Raw genomic sequence first — 22,415 nt, forward strand, 5'->3', positions numbered from 1 at the left:
ACCATGCAGATGCTACGACAACGGATGAATGAACACTGCTCGACAATCACCAGGCAAGACTGTTCTCTTCCTGTGGGGGAGCACTTCAGCGGTCACGGGCATTCAGCCTTGGATCTTCAGGTAAGCGTTCTCCAAGGCGGCCTTCACGACACACGACAGCGCAGAGTCACTGAGCAGAAACTGATAGCCAAGTTCCGCACACATGAGGACGGTCTAAACTGGGATGTTGGATTTAATGTCACACTATCAGTAACCCCCACAGCTTGACTCCTGGACTTGCACAATTTCACAAGCTGTTCTGTCTGGAGACAATACACATCTCTTTAACCTGTGTTGAATGCTCCCTCCACCCACATTGTCTGTACATTTAAGACCTGGCTGGCTGTAGAGATTTGCATTCTAATCAGTATTCTGTAATTTGATTTCTGTGTCTGTGCCCTGTTTGAGAACAGAGACCACTCCATCTGACAAAGGAGCAGTGCTCCGAAAGCTTATGGTATTTGCTACCAAATAAACCTGTTGGACTTTAACCTGGTGTTGTGAGACTTCTTACTGTGTTTACCCCAGTCCAACGCCGGCATCTCCACATCATGACTACCCTATGACTCCAGATCCACACCAATGTGGTTGACTCTGAAACAGCCTAGCAAGCCGTTCAGTTCAAGGGAATTTAGGGATGGATAATAAAAGCTGGCATAGCCATTGATGGCCACATCTCATTAAAAAAAATGAAGGCAAAAAAAACCCAGAGTCATATGAGTCTCAAAACATTAACTGTCTCTCTCTCTCCCTCTCTAAAGTTGCTGCCAGATCCATGGTGTTTTTGTCTCATTTCTTCAGCATCCGCAATATTTTGCTTTTAATTAAATACTTTATGTGTTGAACCTGATTGTAAAATTGATATGCTTGCTTGTTTAGCGCGGCACGGTGGCACAGTGGTTATCACTGCTGTCTCACGGTGCCAGGGACCTGGGTTCGATTCCCGGCTTGGGTCACTGTCTGTGTGGAGTTTGCACGTTCTCCCCGTGTCTGTGTGGGTTTCGTCCAGGTGCCCCGGTATCCTCCTACAGTCCGAAAGACGTGCTGGTTAGGGTGCATTGGCCGTGCTAAATTCTCCCTCAGTGTATCCGAACAGGCACCGGAGTGTGGCGTCTAGGGAATTTTCACAGTAACTTCATTGCAGTGTTAATGTAAGCATACTTGTGACACTAACAAATAAACTTTAAACATTAAAGAAGTCAAAGTGTATAGGGGGTCAGAAGGAAAATGAAATTGACGTCACAATCAGGTCAGCCATGACCTTATTGAATGGTGGAACAGGATTGAGGGGCCAAATGGCCTACTCCTTCCCCTGCTTCGTATGTATGTTTGTACGTATGTAAACCAGAGTTATCCCATTGTCACCAGGCAGGAACAGATAAACATTAAGTTAAGTGGGTAGGGCACAATAAATAAGGCAAACATGTATAATTATGTACAGTTGTAGCATCATGGGTGGCACAGTGGTTAGCACTGCTGCCTCACAGTGCCAGGGACCTGCGTTCAATTCCAGCCTTGGGTAACAGTCTTTGTGGAGTTTGCAGGTCTCCCTATGCCTAAAGATGTGCAGGTTAGGTGGATTGGCCATGTTAAATTGTCCCTTAGTGTCACAAGATGTGTAGGTTACGGGGATTAGTGGGGCAACTATGTGGGATTAAGGGGATAAAATAGAATAGAATCCCTACAATGCAGAAAGAGGCCATTTGGCCCATCGAGTCTGCACTAACAACAATCCCACTCAGGCCCTAGCCCCGTGCATTTACTCTGCTAATGTCCCTGACACTACGGGGCAATTGAGCATGGCCAATTAACCTAACCCACAAATCTTTGGAGTGTGGGAGGAAACAAGAGCACCCAGAGGAAACCCACACAGACACGGGGAGAACTTGCAGACTCCATACAGACAGTGACCTGAGGCCGGAATTGACCCGGGTCCCTGGAGCTGTGAGGCAGCAGTGCTAGTCACTGTGCCACCCATTGCCTTTAAAATCTTTTTAGGCGTCAGGTGGGGAGGGGTGCAAAGTGTTACATAAATGCAAATCTTCCTTGTGTGCAGAAGCATAGGAACAGACGTAGGCCACTTATCCCTTCAGCCTGTTGCACCATTTAATGAGATAATAGTAGACTGTCAACCGAACTCCATACACCCACCTTTTCCACATATCTCTTAATATCTTTGGATAACACAAAACCAGGTCAGTGGATTCTATTCCAGTGCTCAGCACAAAATCAATGGAAATTACGAAACAACCAGAGGATTATTTCTATTATAAAGCTTAACTACTGCTTCCATCTAAGAGTGCTCCTCTTCTCACATGTGCCACTGGCCTCCACTCCCACCTTTGGCTTCTGCTCATGCACTTATAGAACATAGAATCCCTATAGTGCAGAATGAGGCCATTTGGCCCATTGAGTCTGCACCGACAACAATCCCACCCAGGCCCTATCCCTGTAATCCCACATATTTACCCTGCTCATCCCTTTGACATTAACGTGTCATTTAACATGGCCAATCAACCTAACCCACACATCTTTGGAGTGTGAGAGGAAACCGGAGCACCCAGAGGAAACCCACCGAGACACAGGGAGTACGTGCAAACTCCGCACAGATAGCCTCCCAAGGCCGGAATTGAACCCAGGCCCCTGGTGCTGTGAGGCAGCAGTGCTAACCACTGTGCCACCTACATATCGTTAATTATCCTTATCCTTAACCACTTCCTGTCGTCATTTGTAGAATCAAAATCATGGCAAAGGAAGCCATTTGGCCCATTGGATCTGTGCCATTCATTAAATGTCCATAGATATAAGCAGGCAAGTTAGTTTCCTTGATATTCCCTTGTTAATTTGAAAAGCCCTCTCCCCTCAAAGTCTCTGAATCTTAGTCTTCAAACCATTTAGCTGACCCTCTGGAAAGACAATAGGCACTCTGTCTTGACAATCTCTGGTCACACAATGAAGCTAGGCACATGCAATCAATTCCAATTCTCTTCTCACACCTAGGGGCGCACTAAAGCAGACTTTATTTGTTTCCATTGCTAGTAATTCCCAGAACAGTCGCTAGTCTGTCACCAGGGGCTTGCAGCTTAAGCCCTCTCCATGGATTGCTGTGGTGGAGAGGATTCAGAGATTGAAGAGAGACAACCAAATGTCACATTCACCACAATATAGTCATGTTTGTGTCAATACCTTTTTATTTTCATGAAGTGGACACATTTTAGTTTAGGACATTGCCCCTGCTCCTGATTAACCAATCCACGAGCTTGTAAACACCGTAGTGTGTTGCAAATGTTGGAAGTTTAGTTGTTAAAATAAACTGAAAAATTATGTTTTATTTTTAAAATAATTTGGTGGCACAGTGGTTAGTACTGCCTCACAGCGGACCTGGGTTCAATTCCCGGCTTGGGTCACCGTCTTTGCGGAGTCTGCGCAGTCCCCATGTCGGCGTGGATTTCCTCCGGGTGCTCCACTTTCCTCCCACAGTCCGAAAGATGTGCTGGTTGGGTTGATTGGCCATGTTACATTCTCCCTCAGTGTAGCCGAACAGGCGCCGGAGTGTGGCGACTAGAGGATTTCCACAGTAACTTCATTGCGGTGTTAACGTAAGCCTACTTGTGACACTAATAAATAAAAACTTTTAAACTTTAAAAAACTAAATGAACACTGTAATGTTGCACCGATGTGCGGTACCTGCAGGACCATTGTCAAATCTTGAAAAATGTACATTATTTGTCATTTTAAAGTGGGAAGGGGGCACTTTATTGAAAGGACCACTTTAATCCTGAGGCCAAATCATGTGAAGGTTCCAGGAATACATTGAATCACAGTTGGCAACTATAATAATTCTTGTTCACCAGAACGGGACAATGCAGACCCCTATGGAGCCCTGGAACATTTTCATATGTTTCAATGAGATCATAAATTATTCTAAAAGCCAAAGAATGCAGGCCCCAGTCTATATGAATCATCCCATCCAGGGATAGAGACAAATGGCTACATGGGGCGTGATCACGTGACCCGCAGCAAGGGCCAGCCTCCCACGTTTCCCTCCAGCGACGCTACGCGACGCATCGTGCCTTCCCCCCCGCACGTGACCCGCGAAGCGACGCAGGCAAGCCCTCTCCACGTGACCTCACAATCGCCAGGCGACGCACGCACGCCACCGCCCCACGTGATCTCATATCCTCCGGCCGACGCAGTCAAGCCGCCCCACGTGACCTCATATCCTCCAAGCGACGCAAGGCAGACACACAACGACTTGCCTCTCCCCCCCCCCGGCCATACGACCCCGTGACGCACTCACGCACCTCCCCCCACGTGACTTCACATCCCCTGGGGCGGCGTAGGCAAACTGCCCCACGTGACCTCACGTCCCGTCTCACCCCCGAGAGACGCAGGCACGCCAACGACGTGCCTTTCCTTCCCCCCCCAACGTCCCTGGTGACGCACTCACGCACCGCCCCCCACGTGACGCCGCCCCTCACCTCTTGACGTCGCCGAGGCCCGAACGGTTTTTCTTTCTGAAGCCGAACCACAATGGACGGTCGCTACGGAGGTGGGTACAATCGGGCCTTTTCACCCCCCTCCCTTCTCCTCGACACGCACACAATCCCTCGACGTTTTCTAGCATCCAGAATTACCGCTATTCCTTTCCCCTTCTCCGTTTCCCCCTCACTTGTCTCTCCATGGCGCCCCGATGGTTTTTTTCCCCCTCATTCCCCCTCCTCCCGCCGCCATTTTATTTGCCCCCATCAATCGGAGGCTGCTTGGCCGCCGATGATGGTCCCGCCCACCTCCCTCCCTCTCGCTGATTGGTACAGCCGCACGCGGGGCCGCCTGTGATTGGCCGAGCCGGCTGTCCATCACCGCCGGCCAGCTCGGCTCCCCCTCCTGACGGGAGAGGGGGGGGAAGATTCCCTCGTTTACCAGCCCGGCCGCCTTCTGTTCACTTTCTCCTTTCAAAAACCACAACCCCGTCCGACCAGCCCTTTCCCCAAAATCCACCAAACTCCGTGTTTATAAAATTAAAAACCTCCAGGCAAATGTAATTGAACTGCGTGGCGCCACCCCCCCCCCCACGTGCGGCTCTGATCGATCGTCAGGGAAGAATTTAAAGGTGTCCTTTAATTAATCCGCCCTGGTTCCTGATTTTATTAAGTCATTTATATGCGGGATATTTAATGGCGGGAGGCTGGCGGTTGAGCAAAGGCTCCCCCCCCCCCGGGACTGGCTCCAGCGCCACAAAATGGCGGCGAGTGCCGCCGCCTCCTCCTGCCCGGGCGCGCTCCCGATCTCAGTGCGCGCGCGCGGACACGAGCCTCACTCCAACCTGGCTTAAACCACCCCCATTTCTGACAACCCATCACCCTATTCTTCCCCCCCTCCCCCGCAACAATTTGTGACCTTCCTGTTCCCCTCTTTCCCAAATCCCGTTCCCGCGCAGCGCCCCTTTCTAGACGCTGCCCGCCCTCTTCTCCCTCTGCCCCCTCTGCCCTCTTCTCCCTCCGCCCCCTTTCTGGCATCCCCCCTTCCGCCTGCCCCCTTTCTGATGTTTCCTTCCCCCACCTCTGCCCGCCCCTTTTCTGCTGCCTGCCCCCTTTCTGCCGTGCACCTCCGCCCGCCCCTTTTCTGCTGCCCCCACCTCCATCCGCTCCTTTTGTGCCGTGCACCCCCACCTCCGCGCGCGTGCCCCCACCTGTCTGCTGTCCACCTCCGCGCATTGCCTGTCTGAAGCCTGCTCCCACCTCCGCACATCCCCTTTCTGGTGCCTGCTCCCACCTCCGCCCACCCCCTTTCTGGTGCCTGCTCCCACCTCCGCCCGCCCCTTTCTGGTGTCCACCCCCTTTCTGGTGCGTGCCCCCTATGCTACCTTTTTGATGTGCCCTCTACTTGCCCCTTTTCTGCCACTGGCACCCACCTCCCCGTCCCTTTTCTGTCACGCTCGCACCCCAGTCCTTTAACATTCTCCATCTCTGTTCTGCCATTCTTGCATATTGATCACTTAAAGGGCACTCTTAGCACCTTCTCAGTCTTCTGTATCCTCAGTTACATTCCCTTTGTCCGCTTCCATACCCTTTACCACCCCCCCATAGTATAAATCTCTGCCGATTCTCTTTGCTTTTAGCTCTGACGAAGGGACATCTAGACTTGAAATGTTGGCTCTATTCTCTCCCCCACAGATGCTGTAAGACCTGCTGAGATTTTCTGTGCATGATATAAATACAATTTATGTTCTTCAAGGTTTTCCCTTCTACCTGTAAATGTGAAACAACACCACTGCCCAGCAATTGCAGAGGCTGGCATTTCTGCACCCTGGGTCGTCGTAGTCTCCAGGCTCCCCCCTTCCACACTCCACCTCCCCAGTCTCTGATGTTGAGCATTGAATTCCAAGACACTGACTCAAGTGAGCTGATTCATCAAAACTAGACCAGAATCAGTTGTTAAAGTTATGTTATTTCCCACTCCACTCCAGAATAACTCATCGGAAAGCTACTGTGGCTATTTGGAAAGTATGCAGCAAAGAGATTCAATGGACTATGATATGGCGGAAGAATGGCCTTCCTCAAATGATTTTTTTGTGAAGTAATGAATTGCTTAGTGTGGGAGGTTACTTTTTTCTGCTGCTCAATCTATCAGTAAGCAAGCAGGATGAAAATGCTGGATAGAATGGTGAATTAGTGGTGAAATAAATGTCAGTTTATCCTCAAATCAGTTTTTGGGAGGGAGAGTGACTATTTATTAGAATTACCAGTTGATTTAAGTCAAAAGTGGTCCCTAATTTAAACCTTTCAACAGTATTGTTCTCAAAATAAAGGTGATATTGATGGTTTTTGGGATGTTGTGTGGGGGGACTTTGTACAACCAATATTGGCTTCAAATATTTTGAAGTGTTCTAACTATTTATTTAACAACATCTGGATGAACAGAGATTTGCTCGAGTATCGCTTCTGCAAATCCATGTTGGTTCCACGGGTGCATATGTACTTTTATCCGGATGTTGGAATGGCTGATTTAATAGGTATGTATCCTCAACGCTGAGGTTGAAATTGTTCCACACACCCACGTTGCCGCCAAGATTGCTTCTTCCATCTGCCGCATTGCCCACCTTAACACCCGGTGCGGAGAGGGGAGGGTCGGGATTGGGACCTCCTCGTGAACCTGCTCCTAGGCCTGGCGAAACGCGCCATTTACCGGTCCAGGCAGCGGGCGATCGATGGGGCCGTCCATCCTGACTGTCTGCCCCTCTACCGCGGCTATGTTCGCGGCCGGGTGTCCCTGGAGAGGGAGCATGCGGTGTCCACGGGCGAGGTTGATGCCTTCCACGCCCGCTGGGCACTGCAGGGGTTGGGGTGCGTTATTGACCCTAATAATCACATTTTAATTTGATGTTTTTAAGTTTCCTTTGTACTTTGATTTCTGTTCGGGCTGTTTCCCCCTCCTTTTTGGGGAGCTGCCCCTTTTACTTTGTCCTGACTTAATCTGAGTTTGTTTATTTGGTTTGACCTAAAAAGAGGGCAGCCACTAAAATTTCAGTCTGTCCCTTCACCTTTAGGCTCGATTTTTCCACCATCTCCCCATTTTGAACCTCCCAAGTTAAAGCTCATATCAGAATATTGTGGTGCTTGCTTTGTCCTGTTCTCCAATCACCCCTGTCCTGACCTCAAAATGACCATTCCTTCTCAATTTCCTCTTTGCAAAAGTATTTATTTGTTAGTCAAGTTCCTCTAGTAAATTATCTAGTCAGTCCCTACCTTGTTTTTGGGACCTGGCTGTATGGAAATTGACGTGTAGTCACAATACATTACAATGGTGACTACACGTCATTGGCTGTAAAGTGCTGTAAATTGGATGATGTGAAAGCTCTATGTAAGTGCAAGTTCTTTAAATACATCATTCATGCTCTAACCTATTCTAACTTTGTAACCGCCAACATTCAGTCCCTCACACAGCCTCTTTCTTTCAATTTGCTTCTCCTGGTCTGCTGTATTACTGACAGCAGTTCACAAAACTAGGTGAGAATCTGAGTGGGGAGAAGGAAGAGGCTTCAAGGCAATTTAGGCAAGTTGAATGAGTGGGCAAAAACATGGCAGGTGCAATATAATGTGGATAAGAGTGAGGTTATCCATTTCTGTAGGAAAAGTAGAATGGCAGAATATTATTTAAATGCTGATAGATTGGGAAATGTTGATTTACAAATGGACCACCTGTACACCAATTACTGAAAGCAAACATGCAGGTGCAGCAAGCAATTGGGAAAGTAAATGATATGTTGGTCTTCATTGGAAGAGGATTTGAGTACAGGAGCAAGGATGTCTTGCAGTTATACAGGGCCTTGGTGATAACACACCTAGAATATTGTAAGCAGTTTTGGTCTCATTATTTAAGAAAAGATATACTTGCCACAAATGTAATGAAGGTTCATCAGACTTGATTCCTGGAATGTCAGGATTGTCGTGTGAGGAGAGATTGGGTTGGAAGGGCCTGTAATCTCTGGAATTTAGAAGAATAAGAGGGGATCACATTGAAACAAAATTCTGACTGGATGAAGGGAAGATACTCCTGACTGGGAGATCTAGAACAAGGGGATCGTGGTGTCAGGATATGGGTTAGGCTGTTTAACATAGAAAATAGGAGCAGGAGTCGGCCATTCAGTCCATCAAGCCTCCACCATCATTATGATCATGGCTGATCATCCAAATCAATAGTCTGATTCTGCCTTCTTCCCAAATCCTTTGTTCCCCTTCACCCAAGAGCTATATCTAAATCCTTGAAATCACAATGATTTGGCATCAACTGCTTTCTCTGGTAGCTAATTCCACAAGCTTACCACTCTCTCTGGGTGAAGAAATTTCTCCTTGTCTCAGGTTTGCCTTGTATCTTTAGAGTATGACCCCTGGTTCTGGGGGGACACACTATCAGGAACATCCTTCCTGCATTTCCATTTAGGACTTCTCAAGGGCAACCAGGGATTGACAAATCTTCGGGTAAGCGTTCTCCAAGGCGGCCTTCATGACACACGACAACGCAGAGACTGATAGCCAAGTCCCGCACACATGAGGATGGCCTGAACCAGGATCTTGGGTTCATGTCACACTATATGTAACCCCGTCAACTTGCCTGGGCTTGCAAAATCTCATTAACTGTCCTGGCTGGAGACAATACACATCTCTTTAACCTGTGCTTAACCCTCTCTCCACTCACATTGTCTGTACCTTTAAGACTTGATTACCTGTAAAGACTCGCATTCCAACCATTATTTTGTAAATTGAGTTTGTGCCTTTATATGCCCTGTTTGTGAACAGAACTCCCACTTACCTGACGAAGGAGTGAGACTCCGAAAGCTAGTGGCTTTTCCTACCAAATAAACCTGTTGGACTTTAACCTGGTGTTGTGAGACTTCTTACAATAAATGCTGGCCAGCCAGTGACGCCCATGTCCCAGGAATGAATAAATTCTAGTTCTCCAGTGCTACCTAGATTTGGCTTTCATTTTGAAATTGTATTTTAGCAATTTTAAGCTTCCAAGCTGGTGCCAGATTGTTGCAGTATCAGTGTAGTATTTGCTCACTAATGCTTGCCATCCATCAAGTCCTACTTTTCTCTGTTCTATGACAAGGTTATGATTGAATTTTTTAGGCAATTAAGGAAAATAGGTTAGGCACATCATACATGATCTGATTTGAATGGTAGAATAGGCTGTAGGGATTGCTACTATTCTTGTGCAAGTCCCTAAGGTCACAAATTGTTATACATCCGATTGTATGTTTTGTCTGCATGTAACAACTGGTAGTTGCTTCCTATTGTAATGAACTGTAACAAAGATAAACCAGTGCAACAGTCTCTATTATGTAGTCGCCTTGGTAATTAGAGAATTGGATACATGATTTTTCTAGGTTAGGATTATTTTAAGATTTGCATTGGGGTTGATTTTAAAAATAGCATCTGGGAGTGGCTGGTATTAATGTGTGTTGTCACAGTGTGTTTGCCAACATGAGGTCCTGATTTCATCTGGGTTCCCTCTAGGAGTATGAAAATAGAAAACGTGGTTGCATTGTGTTACCTGAAGAGAAGTTTCATGTGTTAGGTGGAACTTTGTTGTAGTAACTTGTTGGGTAATAGCAGTAGGTGCATTTCACTGGTAGGAACCCTTGTAACTGATGTATTTTTATAATAGTAGCCATCCAGTCCTAGAAGGTAAAGTTTATTTATTAGTCACAAGTAAGGCTTACATTAACACTGCAATGAAGTTACTGTGAAATTCCCCCCAGTTGCCACACTCCGGCAACATTGGCCTGTTCGAGTCAATGCACCTAACCAGCACGCCTTTCGGACTGGGAGGAAACTGGAGCGCCCAGAGGAAACCCACACAGACATGGGGAGAATGTGCAAACTCCACACACAGCGACCCAAGCCGGGAATCGTACCCGGGTCCCTGGCGCTAAGACAGCAGTGCTAACCACTGTGCCACCGTGCTGTCCCTCAGCAGTTTTAGAACAATTTTTCAAATAAATCCATGACCAGTCACCACCTCATGCAGACTGGTTAGTTTTGGGTTGTATGGTTACTTGGAGATGGAAAGCACATGTCCTAAATGAGAGAGTTGACGTTAAGTCCTGCAAATAAGTATTTTCTTGCAAGTTTAAAGCAGAAAAAAATGCAGAACTATTTAGCCACTGAGAAATTAAGATGTAGTGAATGGTCAAAGTTTAAATTGTATTTTAAGTTATACTAAAAGCTTTGTATTCCTGGCTATATATCCCAAGATTTTTTTTTTAAAAAAGCTTAATGGAAATGCAGGGGGGCAAATTGGCATGTAACCCAAAGGTTGCATTTGACCAAAAGGGGTGAAACACAGAGCAGTGCAACCATGTTTTTATAAAAGCAAAATAGTGTGGATGTTGGTAATCTGAAATAAAAACAAGATGCTGGAAAGGCTCAACAGGTCCAGCAGCATCTGTGGAGAGAGAAAGAGTCTAATATGACTTCAGAAATATTTCTCAAAATAAAAATGCTTCAATTTGACTTGAGATAAATTGTTAACTTTTTGATGGAACAGATAGTTTCCCTTCCATATAGAGCTTGTATAAAACAATGTTTTTTACTTGGTGTCTGCCCTTGTTGAAGCCCACCTGGCTGATCAGATTGTGAATTTTCATCAATCACGCACCTTTAACTGTCATGTTCCAACACTCAGTAAAGCTGGAATGGTTCGAGAGCATTTTACAATCTTCTGCCCATCATTCAAAAGCTTACTCAAAATCTACCTCTTTAGACTTTGATTTATAGTTCTAATTTCCTGCCTAAGTACAAAGCTAAGAATTGTTGGACAAGAGGTTTTGCCAAGAGTGTGAGGGTGGAGTTGGGAGCCCAGTTCCAAAGTTTGTTCAGGGGAATAATCATGGTTGCTGCAGGAATTTGGTCTGTGTGAACCAAGTATTGATGATGCTGCTTGGTGTGCAACAGAAAAGGTTTTGGCAGTTCCCTTCTCAACTATATCATTGGTTTTAGCTTGGTATTCAGGCAGGAAGTTAGAATTATAATCACAAAAAAACTACTTGTAAAGACTTGATTACCTGAAAAGACTCGCATTCCAACCATTATCTTGCAATTGTCTTTGTCTATATGTGCCGTGTTTGTGAAACCTACCTCTCCGCTCGCCTGATGAAGGAGCAGCGCTCTGAAAGCTCGTGATTCCAAATAAACCTGTTGGACCTTAACCTGTTGTTGTGAGACTTCTTACTGTGCCCCACCCCAGTCCAACGCCGGCATCTCCACATCACAAAAATATACATTCAGCATCCTTTGCTATATCTGTAGGTGCCTTTTATTTGGATCTATCATGTTCTTGTCTTATCCCATACTCCTTTTCTGTTGCATGTTCTTAAGTTTCTCCCACTTCACCTCAACTCAGGTATAATTGGCCATATGCTATGGAATATTCAGGAGGGGTTAGATTGGTGGAGAAGGTTGGACCTTTGGCTGGGATTTTGGGTTAAGAATAAGAAGACCATCCGTGCCCAGTATTATTGAGGAGTAAATCAGGGGAAAAAAGCATCCAGCACATGCACAATTAAACATGGTCATGCAGAACTTGCAGTTGGGAGTTGTCCTGCTCTAGCAGTAACTCGCCGAGTGACTTAGCGTTGAAATATGTGAAAAGGGTGAACTTGTGTTGCTTCCCACTAGATATGCACTAAACACGGCAGAAAAGCTTGGAGCTTGTCCATTCAAGCGTAAGTGAAATTTTAATGATTTGCTCAAGTTATAATTGCTGTCAAACATCTCTTTTGGCACTGGAAATTTACTTATGGAATCTCATTCCTTCAGATTTCAATTATTTGTTTGGTAATAGAGAAATTGAATATTGCTGAAAAAAGAGACATGTGAAAGCTTTTTATCTTGTGCTCATCAGGGCACCTCAATACCAATATAAGGGAAGAGAATTCTGGCTGGTTGGCAAGATTGGAAGAGGCACTGCCATGGAGACTGCACCAGTTGATTGTGACTGACAGTTAATTGCTAGAGAATTGTTTGAAATTTAAATCGGGCTATTTGACCATGATTGGTCAAAGCATTGCTCTGAGGAATGAGTCAATGAATGGCTGGCACTTATTTTGTCAAGCTGAAGCAGGTGCAATGTGTCTACGTGTTCTTTCTCTGCAAAGAACAGGGCTCTGTATTAATATTTACTTTCAGTTCATTCGAATGCATCACAGAGTCCAACTAACAATCTTACATTGATTATCAGTGTAATTCTTAGCCCAGGATTATTTAGCAAATGTTGCCGAATTGTGGAATCGCATCCAATGTTGAACACTGTTTTGAGATTTGCAAGCTTGGGCTGGTTGAGTATCGTCTGTACCTTGCCTGTTGCAAACACTGGCTGGGACATGCTGTTTGATACAATCCATTAGTCTTTGGGGCATACAGCCTACATACCTAGCATCACTAGTGAAATTCATATACCACATCACTAATTTGTGTGATAGGCCGAATATCATTTTGGCTTAATTGCAGGATCCTGTTAGTGGCGAATACCAATTGTGGTACTGCATAGTGGCATGAAGCAGCTAGCTTCACCTGTTGCTCAAGGTTTTGAGATACCTTGCCCTTCTACTAGGATGCTACCGGGACTTGATGGATTGAGTTATTAGGAGAGGCTGAATAGACTGGGACTTTTTTCTCTGGAGCGTAGGAGGCTGAGGGGTGATCTTATAGATGTCTATAAAATAATGAGAGGCACAGATCAGCTCGATAGTCTATATTTTTTCCCAAAGGTAGGGGAGTCTAAAACTAGAGGGCATAGGTTTAAGGTGAGAGGAGAGAGATACTAAAGTGTGCAGAGGGGCAATTTTTTCAGAGGGTGGTGAGTGTCTGGAACAAGCTGCCAGAGGTAGTAGTAGAGGCGGGTACAATTTTGTCTTTTAAAAAGCATTTAGGTAGTTACATGGGTACGATGGGTATAGAGGGATATGGGCCAAATGTGGGCAATTGGGATTAGCTTAGGGGTTTTTAAAAAAAGGGTGGCATGGACAAGTTGGGCCGAAGGGCCACAACAATAACCACCCTCTGCCACAAGAGGTCACAGGTTTAGGGTGCTGGGGAGTAGGTACAGAGGAGATGTTAGGGGTATGTTTTTCACTCAGAGGGTGGTGGGTGCATGGAATCGGCTGCCAGTAGTGGTGGTGGAGGCGGATTCGATAGGGTCTTTTAAGAGACTTTTGGATAAGTTCATGGAAGTTAGTAAGCTGGAGGGTTATAGGTAAGCCTAGTAGGTAGGGACATGTTCGGCGCAACTTGTGGGCCGAAGGGCCAGTTTGTGCTGTTGCTTTTCTAAGTTCTAAGGTTGACTGGGCACTGGCTCATCAGCTGAGAAAGAAATCTTGGCAGTTAATTGTCAGTCATCATCAGCTGGTGCATTTTCCAATGGCAAGCAGAGTACATTTGCTAAGCAATCAGCACTCTCTTTCCCTTTATACTGGTATTGTGAAGCATCTTGATGAGTGCCAGACAAAAATCTTTGACCTTTTTTTTCAGCAGTACCTCCATTTTAGTTATTGATGGTGTAAGACTAAATGCTTTCTATGTTTTCTCTTGTTTCTCTCTCCTAATCCCATTTTTTTTCTTATTTTCTGATTGTGACTTGGCATTTGATTTTTGACTCTGCATGTCTCAGTAAGAATTCTTCAGTCTGGTTGAGGTGACGCGCCATTTGTTCCTTGTTCCATTCTCACAGATTCCCTGTAGTGGGTTTTGCCAATCTCAGTGCCTTCCCGCAGACTGTGTGGGCACGCTGCTGGCTGTAAAATCTGATCTTCAGGTGCATTAATTGCTTATCCCTCCAGTTGCTGATGCTAATAGATCTTCGTGTTCCAGTTTAGGATCTATCTGCCAATTAACAGCCCAAATCTCCAGGATTCAAACAAGACAAATCAGCATGAATTGAAATATAAGTGCATTTAAGACTGAAGTTGCCTGAGTTTTCGATGGTTACATTAATGAATGAATGCAGGCAGGGAATTGGAGTTACGGAAGCTCTAAGTAATCCCAATAATTCTCTGTCCTCCTTCAGGGGTACTTGTCCTGATGAAATCTTGTGTATTTTTTCTAATGCTTGCTTGTATAACAACATCTGACCAAATCCATAAAGCAACCCTGTGCTATATTTATTCTGATTTTTCTGATGGGCTTAAATCTGGGCATTCCTGATTTATACTGGATAAAGTCACAATTTTTGCTTCAGAGTTCGGATGAATGAGCATATAAACTTGCTATCAGTTGTCTACAGATCTATAGCAAAACCCTATTAACTTTGATCTTGTTTCAGTTCTGCAGGATGCTGGTATACATTCTCGCTTCCCTCTGTGGCAGTATCAAGGCATATCAGCATGCATGCTTCACGAGTTCAAGGACTAGGAAGCATTGAAATATCTGGTTAATACAGTTGGTAGCAGTGCTGCCTCACAGAGCCAGGGACCTGGGTTTGATTCCCAGCTTGGGTCACTATCTGTGCGGAGTCTGCATGTTCTCCCCGTGTCTGCGTGGGTTTCCTCCCACAGTCCGAAAGACGTGCTGGTTAGGTATACTAGCCATGCTAAATTCTCCCTCAGTGTACCTGAACAGGCGCCGGAGTGTGGCGACTAGGGGATTTTCACAGTAACCTCATTCATTAATGTAAGCCTACTTGTGACACTAATAAAATTTTTAAAAACTTGATTAAACCAAGTGGATGATATAATAAAGTGCACTCCCTCTCGGAATGTATAAGAGATATAGGTGACAGTTATAAATTATAAATCATATACCACGGACTCTTCAGTAGGTTGAAACCTTATCTGTCTTGACTGCTTATGCTAGCCTCAGCAAGACCAGATGAAAAAGATTCAAGCAGCTCCAGTATCTTTGTTTTTATGTCTAATTATATCCTAACATAATACCATAATGTTAACACATTCTAACTGCATCTGGCTGATCTTCGTTCAACAAGGCTGCAATAAGATCTGTTTACTAGTGAGAAATGCAGCTACGGCCTTCCACTTATTTCCCAGTATATTCATAACACAAGCTAATTCTTACATGTTTACCACTGTACAGTCACTTGGTTTAATATTCAATGCTTTTTCCTTGAATCTTTCATTAGAAAGGTAAAGTCTTCACTGCCTAACCTTATAGAGCTATTGTGGACTCTTAAAATATGGGCAAATGTTAAGTTTACTATGGCTAATTTCTGGTACACCTCTCCTTATGCACTGACTGTTAGCTCAAGCCAAGTTTTCATTTTCTGCATCCTGTCCTCTTGGTTTCCTTTAACTGTTAAAGCTCACCTTCTGTCACCTCCATCTTTCCTGAACACCCTAAACACTTGCATGCTGACGTGACTCTATCTTTAGAGGTGAGTCATGGGCCCTATAATCTATTTTTAACAACTCCCACATCTACAGGATTCCTTCAAAATCCAAACCATTCCTGGAACTTTGTATAATTGCAATCTCTTCATCCCTTAAATCTGACTGCCTGTGTGCTTTTCTCTCTGCAACTTCTACCGCACCCTTCTCTACTACGATTTGCAATGTGTCCAGGATCATCCTAATAGTTTAGTGCATTTGTGTATCACTGGTGTGTGGATGACTACAGATTGAGAAGGCGGGTGGTTATATTCTTTGTATTAAGTCAGCTGATCATGCATGGGTGCCATAACTGATTACAGTTGGCACCAAACTGGTTGAGGAAAGGTTGATGGTGGTGGTGAAGAGGAGGGAATCAGCTAGGGTTTCTGTATGGCGAATATTATACTGAACTAGTCTATTAAACCAACCCATTCAGCTTCAGACGTGTCAATACTCATTAGCTTGCATGAGCAATGGTCGCTTGTGCCAAGTTACGATCGGTCGCTTAAGGAGAAGAGAGGGTGAAATTGGTTGAAGTCAACTTTGGGTCATGTGGCAGAATTGCTTGCTCAAGTTCTTGAGCATAATTTAATGTAATAATTACATTACCTCATCACTGGGATGGTAACAAATGATTTTTAACTCCTCTGGCTTTTACTCCCAAACAAAACTGAAGTGCATTTTTTTTTTAATGAAATCAATTGAAGCAACTGAAATGATGACCAGTTTCTGATTCTGTTTCTCTTAGAGTACGGAGAGGATGACTCTTGGAACGCTGGAGGAGACGATGGTCAAGGTGATTTGCTTTTAAATTTATCACTTAAGAATACAAGAATTAGGGGGGGGGTGCTTGATGGGGTCGGGAATTATATTCGAGCCTGTTTTATTGCTATGACATCACAGTTAATATTCAAGCATATATACGAAATAAAGGAATAATGCAAATCTAGTGTTAGAATCAGTTAATGTTGATAGTCAAATTTGTGATGTTGGGTATAAATTGGATAGTGAGGTATATTGTTGATTATTTTACTGAACTACTAATCCCGCGGCCTGGACTGATGATCCAGAGATATAATTCAAATCTTACCGTGGCGGTAGCTCAATTAAATTAATTAAATCTGGAATGAATTGCTAATTATCATTAATGGTGATCATGAAAAGTCTGTATTGTTCTGAAAAGTTATTTGGATAATTGATGCAGCAGTAGGGAAGGAAATCTGCCATCTTTACCTGATCTGGCCTCTCCATGACTCCGATCTATAGCAATATGTTTGACTCAACTGTTCTCTGAAATGGCCTAGCAAGAAATTCAGTTGTAGCAAAAATGTAGATAGGAATGCTTGTAATGGGAAACTTCTCTGCAATTGCCTGCTCTCTTGAGTTGAGCTGTACATTTTCCAAGGGGCAGCTGTGGAATAAACCAGTAACTAAAGTGCAAAGATGCTCAAAACCATAAGTTACTTCAATTTGTACCTTAAAACACTGTATTTCAAACTACCCAAAATCTATTATGTAGGAAAACACAAGCCATTTTACATAGAGCAAAATGCCGCAAACAGCAAGTTGCTGTGGTATTGGTAGTGATAAGTGGAGGCATATTTGTTTTGACACTAGGAGAAGTTGTTACTCTTCAGACAATGCTGTGGGATCCAGTTAAGCATGTTTAATATCCCTTCCGTTGATTGGCAGCTCCAAAAATACTATGATGAAATGAGGGTGTTCCTGTGCCCCAAGCCCTTTGTCTGGATAGAAACATCATTGGTAATTTTACTACAGTTGCTTTCTGGTAAAAGTTTGCCTTTTCTTGCAAACATGGCACCTATTTGAAGCATGAAAATAAATAGGGTGGTGTTTGAAGATGGAATCTGTATAAAAGCAATGTAATGACTTTCCAGTCAGTTTTCTGTTAACTGTTCAGTTCAGGGGTGCCTTGAACTTCCCTTGAAAAGTGAACTAATGAAACATAACCCTCTGCTAATTTACCTGGGTCAAATTCACAGGTTAAATTCCCTTGAGTTTAGATGCTTAAGGGGAGTTCTGTCTAATTAAGGTCTTTAAAAAAGTTATTAAGCAATCTGTTAGGGTAAACACATCGAGAAATGAATTCCTCTGAGGGAATCCAGAACAAGGAAGATGCAGTCTTAAAATGAGAACTAGGCTATTTCAGAGTGCAGTTGGGAAACAGCTTTTCAAACAAAAGGTTGGCTTCCTTCTGAAAATCTACGGATATTGGGACAACTGAAATTTCCAAATGGATTTGATTAGGAGGGCTGTGGTTCAATGGTGGGTAAATTGAGTTACAGTACAGATTAGTCATGATCTTATTGAATGGTTGAACAGATCTGGCTGAAAGGCCACTCTGTTCCTATGAATTCTTGTTATATTTTTTCTAACGTGAATATCTGATTTTTTTCTGTTTTGTTCCTGTTAGGGTATGATGGCTATGATTACAATTACAACCAAGATAACTCAGAAAATTATTCAGGAATTTATGGCTATAACTCTGGTAATAAAGCTTGGGATGCTCCTAAAAACCCTAACACAGATTCCATCATCGCTAAGATCAACCAACGCCTGGACATGCTCTCTCAGTTAGAGTGTGAAAACACACCAGGTCGCTCTTCAGCCCAATACAACAGGTATCTTCTGGAAGGTCACTAAATGGTAAAATTCTGTACACATAAAATGAAGAAATTGGCACCCGGGACTGATGTGACACTTCAGATTTAAATAGGCTGGTACGCATTTCTTCTTTCCTCCCTCCACTCTCGCCCAATCCCAAAGAAACATTCGCGCTTATCTACAGTATGGTGAGAAACCCTGATTTTTGTTTTTCTTATTTTGCACCCTCTTTAATTCCACCTTTAAATTAACTCGAATTGAGCATGGATTCAATGTATAAGGCTTTAACTAACAATTCATTGTTTAAAAAAACAAAAGTTAAATCTGACTGTTTTGTGTGGTATTCTGTGCCTGATTAGCCAGGTGCAAAATTTAAGTTTTAATTTTCAGGCCACGGGGATTGTCGGCCTAATTTGAGTGTGGGTTTGCTTAATTGTACCGGGTATTCACAATATGAATGGGTCAAGAATTATCTGCAGTAAAATTATGCTTTGTAATATGGTGAGTATAGAATGCTGTAATTTTCTTGTAAAATCTCCATTCTTTCCAGCAATTAGGTTAAGTTATTAAGGATGGCATCCATCAAATGAACACTTGTGATGGGGGAAATGGGGTGGAGAATAGAACACTGGACAGTTGACGTGAGCCATTTGTCTCCAAAGGTTGCTGTTGGCCAAATATATTGTTTTCCCACTCCAATGAAGGAAAGTTGGATTTTGTCTTTTTGGTTCCAGTAAGCCACCTTTTGCTGCTGTATTCAGTAATTTAGACATTGTTTGCAGATGAAGAAATAAAACCTCACACACCATGATTACCTGAAATATCCTGTTTTAGTTTTTAGTCTGCTGTCACTGAGTGGCAGGCTTTTGCCATCGTCCTTTCCAGCTACTGATTAGATTCCTTGCTTGCTCTGCAACTCTTTCAGGTTCACACCTTATGAGTCCTATGACTCCAGGTCTTCAATGAATGACCATGATCCGTACAGATCTGGCTACGGCTATGGTTACGGTGATTCTGGACCTAATTATAACGATTCCTATGGAGGTCACTATGACCACTACGACAACTCCTACGGGACTCGCAGAGATCAGTACCACAACAGAGCATATAGTAGCCAGCGGGGTCAGAATTGGTCTAGAGACTGGGCTCCAAATAAGAGAGCAAACTGGAATGACCCCTACATGCAGCCTGGAGGTTCCAGGCGGATGTCTGCACACTGGAATGATATGGGAGGCAGAGGCTTCAATGCTGCCTCCTCCACCAGAAACCTCCCCTCGCTCTTCTCCCCAAACATTATCCCCATGGACCTATTCCGAGCTCAGGGCTCGGCAAGAGCGTTTGGTGGCAGACTGAGGAGGAGAGACAAGAATCGAACCAGAGGCGTAAGTACCCTTTTTAAACAATGCATTTTATTTCAATCAGTAGCCAGTGGGGGTGATCAGTGAAAGAACAAGGAGGCCAAATTACAGGATATTTCTTTTCAGTAGAATGTCCACTTCCCCTTTTTTTAATACCCAGAAATGAGGTGTTCCTATTCCTAACTTACCTGACACTAAGTATAATTTTGATAACCAGCTGTGGAAGAATTTGTAGCTGTCTTAGTTGAGGTCCAAGGAAGAATTAGGGTTTTGGACATTTTGTGATTTTTAAGGTAGTGTAGTGAGGTAGGACTGACTTCAAAATAATTCGCGTCTTTTCTCCCTCTTCTTGCCCATACCCCTCCATCAAAGCCTTTGTCTGTTATCATGCGCAAGCCAAGGTGGTGAGTGTTGGCAGGATGCAAGCATCACTGGGTATTGATTAAGGGCCTTTTAATGATTGATTTATAAGGTTAGGGCTGATTTATAGTACTGAAACTACCACCTAAGCTGGGATCCAGTGTCTCGTACTGGGATATTTGAGGGCTTTTCAAGTCTGGGTGGTGAAAGGTGTGCATTTCATTCTGATCCATAGGAAACATCCTTTCAAAGGGGAAGTTTGCAATGTACATCATAGCCAATTAAATTGCATCATCTTTGGGTACACACCATGCACCTGTAGCTGCTTTGGGGTTAAGTTAATTTACTTCAAACCACACACGTGTTATAATGCATGGTTTTGTAAGCAACCATTTATAATGAATCGTTTATCTCTACAATTACCTGATCTTCAAATAAAGACTTTTTGCATCAACAGAAACAACTTTTGATTAATCTGAGACAAATGTTTAGAGATTTTTGAAATGTGATTCAAATGCCAATTGTTTTTGCTTTATATCAGAGGAAGAAGGTTATAGGTGGTCCAGGTAGGAAGAGGAAACAGTCAACAAGCAGCACCGAAGACCCTGAAAACAAGCAAGCTAAAACAGATGATGGTGAAGATTCTGATGCTGGTACTGGACAATGCACTCTTGCCTTTTGTGCTGTTTGTAAATTAGATGAGCACATGAGTCCTGGTCTGAGCGATTGTGTAGGGGTGCTGAACCAATGTACCCTCTAAAGGTTGGGATCACACCTGCGCTTTATTCTGGTGTTGGCTGAAAATGGGGCTGTTGTCATATTGTGCATTTGCTTGCAATGCTTGTTTGCAGAGAAGAAGAACTTGAGGAAAATGTGAAAGACCTGTCTTCCACAAAATATGGAAGGGTGGGGAGGATGCACGATGCTCCTTGCAACCCATCAGTTGGAGTGGCTGAAGAATTGAGCTTTACTAAGTGGGCAGTTTGTGAAAGAAAGTTAGCTGGGGATTATGCAAATTAAAGATATGCACGACTTCTCACCCAGTGAAAGTTGTAGTAAAATCACTAATGTAAGGCAAACATAATGGAAAATTGCTGTTCATAAGGCTGCTGCTATTCTTAAAACCTTTGATGTTGATCACATGATAACTATTCAAAAGCAATTATTTTTGTTTCCCTGTTATAGAAGACAAGGAAGATGATGCGGTTGAATCAGTAAGTACTGCAATTCTTGAAGACATTCTTCAAATGTATCTGAATAGAGACAGCACACATGTTGGGATTTGGTATCAATTTGTTACCCAACACTAGGATTAGAATCATTTGGATTAGATTTAGCCTGAAAATACTTTTTTTTCTGCTAGGAAAGACGATGGAAGATAGCAGATGTGTGAATTTTGTTTGCGTATTGCCTTTGGTATCCAGCTTGATGAATGTTAGCTCACTCTGTCTCGGAGGTTGAGTTCAAGTCTCACTCTGGAGACTTGAGCACATAACTAAGCCAACATCTTAATTGTGCTGAGGGTAGTTTTCTGTCTGAGATGGCCTCTTTTGCTCAATAGCACTGCTGCAGGATTGACTGTGAGGGACTGGGAATTAGCATGGACATGAAACCCTGGTTTTTCAACATTCTTTACACAAGGCAAATAGTTTTGCATTCAGTAATCAGTGTGCATTAATGTGTTCAATTGTGCTATGCAATTGATCCTTGGTTGGCACTTAAACTCCGATCTGGCTTTGGAGGTCTGCAGACTGATAGTGCTGGGTTCAGTCCCTGGTTCATGCTTTTTATATATTCTTTCATGGAATGTAAGCATTGCTGACGTGGCTTGCACTGGTTGGTCATCCTGAATTGCCCTTGAGCTGGTGATGAGCCACCATCTTGAACTGCTGCAGTCCGTCTGGTGTAGCTACGTGCACAAGTGTCAGGGGGTTATTGATGATGGCTTTATCAGAGATGGTCGCAGAGTTGGAATCGGTATTCCCAGATTAGGAGTGGGTGACATGCAGATGGTCTGCATAGCCCTCTGAACGTATCACAACCCACCTATTCAACGTTGGACACCATTTAATTGTAGTTACCCAGTATTGTGTGACATGGAATTTGTGGTTGATCTGGGTTTCTAATTAATTGAGTGCGAGTTTACAAAA

The 22,415-nt window shown here is 43.9% G+C and overlaps 1 protein-coding gene across 3 annotated transcripts in view; it reads left to right on the plus strand.

Moving 5' to 3' along the window:
* The first annotated feature begins 4,486 nt into the window (after positions 1–4,486).
* LOC144490274 (A-kinase anchor protein 8-like) overlaps positions 4,487–22,415 on the plus strand; it is a 28,570-nt gene continuing 10,641 nt past the window's right edge. Inside the window, exons 1-6 of one of the 3 annotated variants that reach the window (XM_078208056.1) lie at positions 4,491–4,591; positions 16,671–16,718; positions 18,357–18,564; positions 19,473–19,929; positions 20,807–20,918; positions 21,451–21,479. In XM_078208056.1, coding sequence (XP_078064182.1) covers positions 4,573–4,591; positions 16,671–16,718; positions 18,357–18,564; positions 19,473–19,929; positions 20,807–20,918; positions 21,451–21,479 — 873 coding nt within the window. In that variant the 5' untranslated portion in view covers positions 4,491–4,572. Of the gene's footprint in view, positions 4,592–16,670; positions 16,719–18,356; positions 18,565–19,102; positions 19,281–19,471; positions 19,930–20,806; positions 20,919–21,450; positions 21,480–22,415 lie in introns of those variants that run through there. The other 2 variants (XM_078208058.1, XM_078208057.1) reach the window with 2 other exon arrangements.

This window comes from Mustelus asterias, unplaced genomic scaffold (assembly GCF_964213995.1).
Source record: "Mustelus asterias unplaced genomic scaffold, sMusAst1.hap1.1 HAP1_SCAFFOLD_3100, whole genome shotgun sequence".
Taxonomy (NCBI): domain Eukaryota; kingdom Metazoa; phylum Chordata; class Chondrichthyes; order Carcharhiniformes; family Triakidae; genus Mustelus; species Mustelus asterias.